The sequence below is a fragment of the Naegleria lovaniensis genome, assembly GCF_003324165.1.
Source record: "Naegleria lovaniensis strain ATCC 30569 chromosome Unknown tig027, whole genome shotgun sequence".
NCBI classification, from domain to species: Eukaryota; Heterolobosea; class Eutetramitea; order Acrasida; family Naegleriidae; genus Naegleria; species Naegleria lovaniensis.
Genome location: NW_025407849.1, coordinates 260,117 through 272,050, shown reverse-complemented (window position 1 = coordinate 272,050; position 11,934 = coordinate 260,117). Strand labels below are relative to the sequence as shown.

General features: G+C 36.0%; 7 protein-coding genes across 7 annotated transcripts; 5 read left to right on the top strand and 2 right to left on the bottom strand.

Moving 5' to 3' along the window:
* Positions 1 to 38: 38 nt before the first annotated feature.
* C9374_006384 (uncharacterized protein) lies at positions 39 to 1,445 on the top strand (the record flags this gene model as incomplete). The annotated part of the gene is made up of 1 exon (XM_044696238.1): positions 39 to 1,445. One exon carries the CDS (start codon positions 39 to 41, stop codon positions 1,443 to 1,445), a length of 1,407 nt encoding a protein of 468 aa, XP_044547075.1.
* Positions 1,446 to 1,565: 120 nt separating this feature from the next.
* C9374_006383 (uncharacterized protein) lies at positions 1,566 to 2,027 on the bottom strand (the record flags this gene model as incomplete). The annotated part of the gene is made up of 1 exon (XM_044696237.1): positions 1,566 to 2,027. The coding sequence occupies one exon, from the start codon at positions 2,025 to 2,027 to the stop codon at positions 1,566 to 1,568; it is 462 nt and encodes a 153-aa protein (XP_044547074.1).
* A 242-nt stretch (positions 2,028 to 2,269) lies between these two features.
* On the top strand, positions 2,270 to 2,641 carry C9374_006382 (uncharacterized protein; the record flags this gene model as incomplete). Its single annotated transcript, XM_044696236.1, has 1 exon — positions 2,270 to 2,641. The coding sequence occupies one exon, from the start codon at positions 2,270 to 2,272 to the stop codon at positions 2,639 to 2,641; it is 372 nt and encodes a 123-aa protein (XP_044547073.1).
* A 317-nt stretch (positions 2,642 to 2,958) lies between these two features.
* Positions 2,959 to 5,620, top strand: C9374_006381 (uncharacterized protein; the record flags this gene model as incomplete). The annotated part of the gene is made up of 5 exons (XM_044696235.1): positions 2,959 to 3,292; positions 3,346 to 3,430; positions 3,487 to 4,323; positions 4,372 to 4,452; positions 4,498 to 5,620. 5 exons carry the CDS (start codon positions 2,959 to 2,961, stop codon positions 5,618 to 5,620), a joined length of 2,460 nt encoding a protein of 819 aa, XP_044547072.1.
* Positions 5,621 to 5,790: 170 nt separating this feature from the next.
* On the top strand, positions 5,791 to 10,009 carry C9374_006380 (uncharacterized protein; the record flags this gene model as incomplete). The annotated part of the gene is made up of 6 exons (XM_044696234.1): positions 5,791 to 5,822; positions 5,904 to 6,835; positions 6,900 to 6,960; positions 7,024 to 7,854; positions 7,983 to 9,773; positions 9,886 to 10,009. The coding sequence occupies 6 exons, from the start codon at positions 5,791 to 5,793 to the stop codon at positions 10,007 to 10,009; spliced, it is 3,771 nt and encodes a 1,256-aa protein (XP_044547071.1).
* Positions 10,010 to 10,132: 123 nt separating this feature from the next.
* C9374_006379 (uncharacterized protein) lies at positions 10,133 to 10,846 on the top strand (the record flags this gene model as incomplete). The annotated part of the gene is made up of 1 exon (XM_044696232.1): positions 10,133 to 10,846. One exon carries the CDS (start codon positions 10,133 to 10,135, stop codon positions 10,844 to 10,846), a length of 714 nt encoding a protein of 237 aa, XP_044547070.1.
* A 45-nt stretch (positions 10,847 to 10,891) lies between these two features.
* C9374_006378 (uncharacterized protein) lies at positions 10,892 to 11,903 on the bottom strand (the record flags this gene model as incomplete). Its single annotated transcript, XM_044696231.1, has 3 exons — positions 10,892 to 11,147; positions 11,268 to 11,637; positions 11,870 to 11,903. 3 exons carry the CDS (start codon positions 11,901 to 11,903, stop codon positions 10,892 to 10,894), a joined length of 660 nt encoding a protein of 219 aa, XP_044547069.1.
* Between the last annotated feature and the right edge of the window lie 31 nt (positions 11,904 to 11,934).

Here is an 11,934-nt window from a genome sequence, read left to right as displayed (position 1 = left end):
GTGTTTGGAATGAGTGTTGTAAAGTGCTTTTAAAAAAAATGATTCATCAGTATCATCTCAGCCAGAACAACAGCAACATCATCACAAGCAACCGCGTCTCTCCCGTGATGGTGAATATCCTTGCCTTGATGAACCATCATCATCGTCGTAGAGAATTTCATAGAACTCTAAAGAATAACAACAACAATTCTTCTACTTCTGATGCCGGAGACCAACCAGACTGGTCCTATTGGGTAGCAAAGGAAACTGCTTCTTCATCAGCTCCATCAAATGAAAAAGGCTCTGGCGCTTCACAAAGCCTTTTTGACTTGATTCTCAACAAGGAGGAACAACCTAACCAAGCCTCTTCATACCAACGCAATGAAACTCTTGAAAACTTTTTTGCCTCCCAAACTGAAGAACGCTTGCAAAGCGAACAACTTGAGTCATTAGAAAGCGCATTCCAAGATTTTAAAGATTTAATACAACCTCCTTCAAAGCCCCAGGAATTGAGCCATTCCTACCCATTAAAATATAATAGAGAACAATATCAAGAACTAGAACAAAGAGTGAGCAAGGAAACCGATGAATTACTTGATGGATTAACCAATGAAGAAATTGATAAAATTTTGTGGGATACTCAACTTGCAAACGACATTCTGAAGCAAAAGAGTTTGAGAGACTCTAGAATTTCTCTTTCTAATTTTGAAATTAGGAACGAAATGGATGCGGAACGAATGGCTTTGGATCAATTCCGTCGTGCCCACAGAGGCTTGAAACAAAGTGAAGAAAATATGTCGGATGTTGAAAGAAAGATTAATTTGTTAACAAGATCATACTCTTATCACTTACAACAAAAGAAGAGAGACCATATTTTAGAAACAGAGAAAGATAAGAAGGAACAAATGTATAATGTTTTTAAAAAACAAGCTGATAACAACCCAGAAGCATTCAAGACATTTGCTGATTCCATTTTGAAAAAACAGACTATTCCTATCGATTTTATTCTTCAAAATTACGCTAATGGTGTAACCGTAGAAGAAATTACAAAAATGATTTTAGCACAAGAAAAACCAGAGCTAGCAAAACCAAGTTATGATGTCGATCATTTTTCAGCCATTAGAAAGGTAGTTCAAACGTTCATTGACGCTAGACAAGAGTATTGCAGAGAAATTCTGGGTGTAAAAACTGGAAGAAGACATGCCACTGGTTTCACTCTTTATGCTGATAGAGCTATTAGTAAGGACGATTCACTTGGGTATATTTTCAATAGGCATAAGGCCATTCGTGATGTAGATAGAATTGAGAGAACCATATCAAACCTTGACGAAAATACGCCAACCAAATCAGAAAAGGCAAAGCGAACAGCCAGAACTGCAAAACGTAGATTAGAAGGACAGAGATTGGACAATACCATGAAAGTCTTCATGTGGGTGAAGAAGTACAAAAAGCATATTTTGAAATAAGTAAAAGTTTGTCGTAGACCAAGGAATAAATGTGTTGACCAGAATAGTGGTTCGCAGTAGGACTTCGGAGTGGGTTACCGACAACAATTGTTGAGACACGTTCGAAAACCAAGTCATCATTTATTGAAGATAATTTGGTATCTTCATCTTCAAGAACATGATTAAAACGTTGTAAGCCAAAATTACAAGAAATGCTCCCAATCCTAGAAAGATATATCGGGCACGAGATGTGGCTGATGGATCGGCAGCCCAGTTCAAAGAAATAAATCCTAATCCACCTAAACTGAATAAAAATCCAGCACTAAAACCTTCAATCACATACTGAGCATTCAACCTATATTCAAGAACCGCTACAGGTCTAACTTTTCCATCGGCATCTCTCTTGCTTCCGATTGATGGAGGCTCGTTGATCATGTCATAAACAACTCCAGAACAAATAACAAAATATGAAGCAAACAGAAGGAAAAATACAAGCATTTTGGGAAGACCCTTTTCGAAAATGCTTGGCAATTTAAGCCTAATATCAGGTACTTTGAGAATTGACGTAAAGACGAATTTAAAGATGGGAAATATCGGATCCATTTTTTTGTATTTGATGACATGGAAATTCAAGAACACCGTAACATCGTCATTGAAACAAGAGTGTAACAACAACGGTTTGCAAATCGCACTGGGTTGAAACTCAGAATTCTGATGACAGTCAAATTGTGAAATAGTTGTGGTCTAAACTGGATCCAATTTTAATAGGTCATTGTAAACTATAATTTTTGGATGACCAAATATTTTTTAAAAAACTTGTTGAAAAAAATACGCCACAACTCACCATGTCATCAGCTGCTATCGCTAAGAAGACAGAAACCACTGAGCAAACCAAGGAACCAATTCACAGAATCAGAATTACCTTGACTGCTAGAAACGTTAAGTCTCTTGAAAAGGTTTGTGCTGATTTCGTCAGAGAAGCCAAGAACAAGAAGGTCAAGAGAGTTAAGGGACCAGTCAGAATGCCAACAAAGAAGTTGAAGATTACCACCAGAAAGTCACCTTGCGGTGAGGGTACCAACACATGGGACAAGTTCGAAATGAGCGTCCACAAGCGTGTCATTGATTTGCATGCTCCTGCTTCCACTGTCAAGGATATTACTTCCATCAACATGGAACCAAACGTTGAAATTGAAATTACTGTCTGCGATATGTAAACACAATAAATTAAACACCAATTAAATTCTGAAACTCCTTCATTCCCGAATTCTGAGCCTTGAACAAACCAACCCTGATTTCCCTCCATCGTTTGGTAGAATGGGTTATAAAAATATCGCATTAAAAAATAAGCCAACAACACTGCTCGTTCATTTTGCCTTCTTCTCTTGTTGATAATTTTTATTTGATCAACGTTATTAAAAGAGAAACAAGCGAAAACGGAATTGGCTTTGTATTATCATAACACCAATAACTTTCAGCATCATTTATAGTACTTTTCAATTTTACTCCGACTGGATCAGAGACTTGTACAGTCATGTCGTCCACGAATTGTAACGACTCCAGTAGTCAACATTCAAAAAAAGATGAAACATCAGATAACGAAAAAACACATCATCAAAATGATGAAGCATTTACGGATAATGAAGAGATATTAGAGGAATCTCTTGATTTTAAAGATCCCCTTCGCAGAGTTAAATTATATCATCTAAGTGATTCCGGTCAATGGATAGACAAGGGAACAGGACATGTTCACTGTGAATCACAAGAGACTTCTACTGAAAAAAACCTCGTGCTCATTTCTGAAACATCGGACGATGTTATTTTGAATTCTGCGGTTTCTACAGACGATATTTATCAATTACAAAATTGTAAGTTTGCATTTCCATGTTTCACTATAACACTCTTTTTCTACATTTTATAGCAACATTAATAGTTTGGAGCGACCCAGCAATGAAAATAGATATGGCGCTTAGTTTTCAACACACAAACGGCTGTGTCATGATATGGTAAGTTTTTTTGTGTTGAGTATTAATGCTAAATTTTCAATATCATCCAACAACAGGAATCAAATAAGAAAGGTTCAAGGAAAGCGACCTGATGGAAAGGAAATAGTTGAAAAGAACAACCAACCAGAAGATGATGAGGAACTAGGTGACATGGGCGATGATTTAGATGATGATTTAGTGAATATAGGTTTAAACGGAAGCTCTTTAAGTATTGCATCAACATCGAGTACTATACCAAAAATTGAGCTACCAGAGCCATCGGTAAAGAACGTACCATCGATATTATCAACAATTCTTGAACATAGATTTAAAATTGCAAGATATATCAAACCAGATTATATTTCAAAACTATTTGATGTTTTTAATGAATGTGAAGACATTGATAGTGTTGAAGATTGTAGGATTTTATTCAAGATATTCACAAACCTTATCTCTTTGGACGATTCTGATATTCATGATATTCTTTTATCTCCTAATAATATCATGAAACTTATTGGAGTTCTTGAATATGATCCAGATTTACCAACTAAAAAAGCAAATCACAGAAATTACTTACAAAATGTTGTAGTTTTTAAGGAAGTAATTCCATTCAATAACCCAACCATCTTGGAAAAGATTCACCAAACTTTCAGAATACAATACATTAAGGAAACCATTCTCGCATCTATCATCGACGATCAAACCTTTGGTGCTCTTAGCACCATTATAGCTAGAAATAATATTGCAATAATTACAGCAATTAGAGATGACCAAGAATTTTTGAAAAAAGTTTTCTCCACACTACTATCTAATGACATATCTGTTGAAAAACAGAAGGATCTTTCTAAATTCCTTTCCGAGTTTTTCAATTTAATGAAACATCAGCACATCAACACAAGGTTAGAAATGTACAAGTAAGTAATGTTTAAAGTAGATCTCATAGCAATATTTACCACAATTAGAAAATTTATTACTGATTATCCATTGCTAGATGTTGCTGAAAAATGTCTTCAAAGTCCAATAGTTTCTATACGACATATTTAGTACGTATTTTTAATGTATTTCATTGTTACTAAACATTTCCAAAGTTCTGAAATTCTTACTTCCCTTGCTCAAACAGTTCATATAAGCTTTTTGGGAGAGATCAAGCAGAGACAAATGAGAAATGATTTTGAATTCTTACGGGTAGTCATCAAAACCATTGTGTGTGAACCAGAGTTAGGTATACAAGACAATCTGACCGAAGTTATCAAGTTATTGATGGATCCTGAAACTCTATTATCCAACTCTGATCAATTTATTGATCAGTTTTACAAACATCATATCGAGTTGGTTGCTTCTCCCATTCTATCTCCGGAAACTACCATAAATACCTTTACGAAGGTTTCTGTTAGAGTGAGCTGCATCATCCATTCCCTCGAACTACTTTCATTTGCTGTTACCAATCACAAGCATAGAAGCAAGAATTTTTTAATTTCCCATGACGTGATTTCCAAAGCAATACATTTACTTGACGTATACAAAGAGAAAGATTTAGTTCTATCAGTTATTAGATTTTTTAAAACTATTATTGGAAAAAACGATCTCCTTCTCCACAATTACATTTTAACTCACAATCTTTTTGACCCTATTATGGAAATTTGGAGGAAAAATGCTACATGCTACAACTTGATAAATTCAGCAATTATTGATTTATTTGACATGATGACACGTCTGTCAAACACCACTAGATTAAAACAACACTGTGTGGAAAGGTTTAGGAGTGATTTTGAGAAAGTAACATATATTGAAACATTCAACCAATTAATTTCACAACAAGAGCAAAAAGAAAAGGACGAAAATACAGAGGAATCTCAACATGACATTGAGGATGATGACGCATATTTTAATGACAGTTATGAAGCTCAAGAAGAGTCCCAACAAAACACTTCTCTCATTGCTCAAGAGTCTTCTCCAGAACGTGGTATGACAACCTCTGAAGATGAAGATGAACTTTTTTTCAGTCTAGCCAACCACAAGAACAGTCATAACCAAGAAGATGATGAATCTGACGACGTTTACTCGGAAAGCTCTGCAGTCACTCACATTCCAAAAACTCACGAGAATGAGCCTTTGAGTCCACATAAGCATTTACAAATAAGTTTGAAAGCAAACACAACTTCACCAACAAAAGGAGAGGTGGAACCAACAGCTAAAAAGGTAAAGCTATAAAGACTCAACTTTTCAATGAGCTTCAGATTTCATTCTTGTGCACGTTGGCTTCAGAATGCAAGGATAAACATTTCTCTCCTTCGGAAAGCCTTGTGTTCTTGTGTTCCTTGGAACATACGCACTGCAAAAATAGAACACGTTTCAAAAAAATAGCCTCGTAGTCTCACACCATGAAAGTAACGGGTCATCTGAACAAGTTGCTGTAAGTAGTGTGCGTCTTGATCAGCTGATCCACATGATGATCCCGATGATGTATTTTTTGCCATCTCTCTACAATCAACAGAAACAACAACGAAAAGAACATTAAATCTTTTGAAGAGAAAATCAACCTTCTGTTTGCCAATGTTAGGAACAAAGGTTCCGAAATTGCGTATGACTATGCTCTTTTTGGAGAGTTGAATCATTGTGTATACAATTTGAGATCATCCAGATCCATGGATATGATCCTCGTATTCCTTGATTCAACTTTTGACGCGTTCATCACTCAATTCATTCAACCAAAATTCAAAGTGGATGACAAACTGACAATTCCGAATATTGAAACTTATATTGATACTTGGAAAATAATGTCCAAAGTTCATTCATGGTTGAGAAAACTCTTCAAAGCAATGCATGAAACTACCTTTCATCACCCAGAAGATGATTTGATGACCAAGTTTAAAACCAATATTGTCGAACAAGGAGAAATCAAAAAACAACTCTGTAAATATGTTGTTGAAGAACTTGAAAAGGCTAAATCAGATCAGGCTTCTGAAGCTGCTGGAGAGAACTCAAAAACACCACCGCAAACACCTGCTCACACTATTATCAAGTCATTTGTGGAATTGAGTTATTCCCTCCAGAGTTTTGATGAAGAATTCAAAAATTTAGCTTCTAATATATTCATGGAGGCTGAAGCTGAATACATTAAGAAAATTGGACCACCACAGGAAGCACCACGAATGTCATCTTCATATATGCCATCCTCAACTTCAATGTACACGTACAATGACTATCCATACAAGGAACATTTTGTTGGATTGAAAAACCAAGGTTCTCTATGCTATTTGAATTCGTTGATTCAAGTCCTTTACAATATTCCAGCATTTAGAAGAATAGTCTTTCAATGGAGGTATAACAAGGCTATTCATGGCGATGAAGAATATTGCATTTTATTTCAGCTGCAACATCTCTTTGCCAGATTGAGAATGTCAGAAATGAAGGCTATCGAGACTGGTAAGTGATTATTATTCAAGTCAATTTTATATTGTTGCTTTTTATGAACAATGGTTACACGTAGTCAATCTTACCAAATCATTTGGTTGGGAGAGATCTCAAAGTTTTGAACAACAAGACTCTACGTAAGTACTACCAATAGTAATGATACATTTTCAGAATGAATGTTTTGAAATGAATATTTGCAGAGAGTTTATGAGAGTTCTTTTTGAAACATTGATTAACGAAAAACTCCCAATTGAAGAAATATTTGAGGGAGAGTATAGTGATTACGTGATTTGCAGCAAATGTTGCAATATTGGAGGACGAAAAACAAAATTTTTGGACCTTCAGTTGCCTGTTAGAGGATTGAAGCATTTGGATGCATCCATTGCGGAATTTCAATTCGAGGAATGCTTATCAGGAGTGAATCAATACTTTTGTGAGAAGTGTAATTGCAAAGTTGATGCAAAGAAAGGTATCAAACTATTAAGAACTCCAGACATTCTTAGTTTACATTTAAAGAGATTTGACATTGATTATACTACATTCTCAAGAATTAAGTTGAACAACCAACTTGTATTTCCTCACGTTTTGGATATGAACAAATATGTAAACAGTGCTGCTAGTTTTACCAGTAACGAATTAGATGTTGAATCTTTAGAAGCCAAATATAACATTTACACTCTTCAATCAGTGGTCATTCACTCTGGTAGCGCAGGTGGTGGTCACTATTATTCTTATGAAAAGGTTGGAAACCATTGGTATGAATTTAATGACTCTACTGTTACTAAAATTGAGGAAAGTCAAGTTGAGAAAGCATTTGGAAGTGGTTCTTCTCACTCCAACGGTTACTTGCTGATTTATATTAGAGATGAACCAATCAGTCAAGCACATAGACAATTGTTAGAAATGACTGACGAACAAGAAATTGAAACCATTCCTTTGGACATTCGAAAGGCCATTGCTACTGAAAATGAAAATTATCTCAAAGGTCAACGAGCGTACGAATTCAAAAAGAAAAAATTGGAGTTTACTGTGTATGCCCTTGATGGGATTTGAAACATGCAAAGATCGAGTGTGAGAAGGAAAAATCTCTTTCTGTTCTGCTTCAACAATGTAAAGAAACTCTCTTCAAAGGAATTGATTTACCAAATGCGAGACTCAGACTTTTTGATACTATCAAGCAAATTCCAACTGAATTTTTGAGCTCCAATGTTGAGACTCTCTTATCGGATATTGATTTCAAAAACTCGAGACAGAATTTATATCTTGAGAAAGATGATGGAGAATATCTTCCAGAGGAGCATGTCAGTATTTTTGTAAGCAAATTTGCAAAGGACAGTTTCGACAAGCCTTCACTCTTGACTGTAAAGCGAACAGCATCTTTGGCTGATATCAAACAATCCATTGAATCCCTAACCTCCATTCCTGCCTCGCGCCAAACCATTATCGCAACGAAATTTGTGAATAATACACCCAAGAATTATCTCATGGTTGAGGACGACGACTTGATGCTTGAAAATGGAGACAAGATCTATGTGGAAGAGAATATTGATATAGAGAGTGATGTTCATCAGGAATCCAAAGCCCTTGAAAATTTATTAACCATTCAGAACACAATCTCATTGACTGTTGAAAATTCGAACAAGGAGAAATTCCCAATTACCATTGATCGAAGACAGCCCATTTATTTATTGAAGGATTTAGTCTCTCAAATATTAAATAAGGAAGCTGAAACCTTTACGTTGGCATTTGGAGACAGCTCTCCAGAAGATATGCACATTTTGGACAATCTCGACGATAAGATTAGTTTCCATTTATTTAGTGGAAGTACAGTGAGAGTTGTTGAACAACATCAACTTGTTAAACCAACATTCAAATTGACCTTTTATATGGAAGAACCTGTGGAGCACCATCATCCTTCGAATCATTTCGATCATTATGAATTGGATCATCGAATGATGCTGGACATGGACTATTGTGCTGCTGCCTACCCCAATAGACCCATGACAAGAGGCCTCAAACGAGCTGCCTACAATATGCTACACGCTCCAGAAATGGCAGATGCAGCTGACATTGAACACATGTCTATTACCACTAGTAGAAAACATTCAAAGGATATCATCTTTGAAGATGAACATGGAAAGCCAATTCATGCATCACATCGACGAGGAAACAAATTTAAAAAATTGTTTGATTTGACTCTCGATAAGGAAACTTCAGTGAAAGAAATTAAGGAGTTTATATTCAACAAAGCCAAAGAAGAGAAATCAGATATTATAAAAAAGAAGGACACTTCTGACAATGTGAGAGTGAGAGAACGCCTGGATAATAGAGATTATGCAGGACGTATCCTTCGAGATGAGGAAAAACCCTTCTATTCTTTAAGTGGTAGTAATGGTGGTAATAGCAGTTCTATTCTATCGACATCTTCAAGACAAGTCATTATTGAACGTCAAGATCAAACCTCTATTATTACTTCTGAAGATGTTGTGATCCGAGTGGCTCGATTTAAACCATCATCATGGAGCATGAGTGCCATTCGAGAAATTATCATTCAAAAGAGAACATGCAACCTTTTCCAATTGAAACAAATCATTCTTGGATTGGATGATAAGATTTCTGAAGAGCATTTGAAACTCGTGAAAATACCTCATCAACTCAATTCCTACCTTAGAGACACGAATTACATGATGAAACTCTCCTGGAATTCAAATTTGAGTGATGAATCACTTGTGTGTCAAGATCCATGGTTCGTAACCGATTGTGATATGATCTTGTATAAGGATGATCGAGAGCAAATACCAGATTACATTTTGGAGAATGGAACTTTGAATGGAGATGAACATATGCCAGCAGCTGCAAGAGGTTCCAATGGAAGCAAACCATCAAGAGATCATGAACAAGGTATTCGTTTTAGAACGAAAGAAGAAATTGAACTCAAAAGAAAAAATCTGTAAGTAAGTACACATTGTGTTGGTGATCACCATCATCATGTTTATATACATTCTACTTTCAATATATTGTTATGGTATTGTCCTCATCATGATGAACGTACGTGAATTCAGAGCCATGGACAACAATGGAGATGCTCTGAATGGACATGACATGACTGATGACGATCCTGATGATACTTACCATAACACCACAGGAAGAGGATTGGGAGGCTCGAAAAAAGCCAAATTATGCTAAAGAAATTGGTTTCTTTTTTTTCATATTAAACGAGTTTGGTTGTTTAAACGAACCAACTTTTATTGTGTTCTTTCTGATAAGAAAGACTCTGTTCGAGGTTGTTCTCGAACTTTTCAAAAAAAAATGTCTTCACAAGCCTCCGTGATGAGGCTCACTCGCATGAAAGGAGAACTTCAATTACTGACCAATCAACCTCCTCACGGAATTGCAGCATACCCAAAGAGTGAAGATTCTATTGACGTTTTGGAGGCTAAAATACAAGGAACACAAGGCACTCCTTATGAGAATGGTGAATTTGTATTGGAAATTACAATTCCCGATCGGTATCCCACACTTCCTCCAAATGTTCGTTTCATCACCCGAATCTATCATCCAAATATTGACAGTGGAGGAAGAATATGTTTGGATCTTTTAAACATGCCACCAAAGGGAGGTTGGAAACCAAGCATTAATTTGTCAACTCTTCTTGCATCAATTAAATTATTAATGGACGAACCCAATGGTGATGACGGATTAATGGCTGATATTACTGAGCAATTTAGGAACAACCGACCTCTTTTTGAAAAAACTGCTCGGGATTGGACGAAGAAATATGCTCAAACTAATCATGATGAGCAACCATCATCGATTTTCACATTGCAACATGAAAGTAGTGTTCATGCTACGTCAACTGAATTTAGTAATAATACACACCATTCAACAAAAAAGTCTTCAAAAGAAGCTAAGGTAAGGAAAGTTAGTGAGGATAGTAGCGATTCGAGTAGTAGCGAAGACGATAGCGACTCGGAGGAAGAAAGTTCCAAAAAAACTACCAAGCAAAAAAAGCGAAAGCTCTAATTGTACAAATGTAAATTACTATTATTTCAAATGATATTATCACATTTAAAACAAAGAATTGTTATTTCCAGAGTCCTTCTTTCTGGATGAGGAAGAGGGAGGTGCCCCTAAAAAGCCCATGTCGAAAGCGCCACTGCCTGATCCACTACCACTTGACTTTGCTTCTCCAGTTGCTTGACTTGTTCTTCCCTTAGTCTTAACTTTAATGTTGACTTTAATCTTTTCACCCTCACCCAAACTATAATCTTTCTTTTCCTCTTCTTGTGGATTTTCTGCTTGTTCTTTCAGTCTCTTTACCAACCTAATTAAAAAATCATACAAATAATTATTAGCCATTTTCCGAGTGGTTATTGATGTTCCAAATGGTGTATTTTCAAAATGTCAAGAAATTCTACGCTGAACAAATTTGACAAATACTCACTTTTGATGATCTTGTAATGCAACGTTAAAATCAAATGCATCACTTCGTTCAGAAAAACCAATTCCAATAAAAGCATGTCTTCCCTTTTGTTTATCCTCAATTCTCAAAACAAAGTAACGACTTGAATCCAAAACTCTTTCAATAGCTTGTGGTCCATTCTCATCTGTGTTGACATTACAAGTAGCAAACCTCTTCTCAGTAGCTGGATCTTCCAATCTCACTTCACACTTTTCACCAATAGCGACTACTTTACATCTACCTGTCCACAATGGCTCTCCCCAATTTTCTGCTTTGTAACCTTCGGAGGATGCTCTTGGAGGAATACGAAAGACGTAGACAGTGTTGATGGTACAAAGAGTTTCCTCATATTCTATAGAGTCGTATATTTCATTGTATAAGACATTCAATTATTGAAATAAATGAGTGAAACCATATGGAAAGATAAGTTGATGCATCAACAAGTTGGTCCGTTGTGATGATTTGTTATTTAAAATGTCCATGATGATGACGAATAAACCATGTGTACAATAACACGATCCGATTCAGTAAAATGGTTGGTGATGATGATGTATTTCCATCACAAGTAACGATGAACGACCTACCCGCATTGAAAATGGCTTGTTGTTCGGTTGACATTTTTTTCAGGTTACAATAACAGCACGATGAC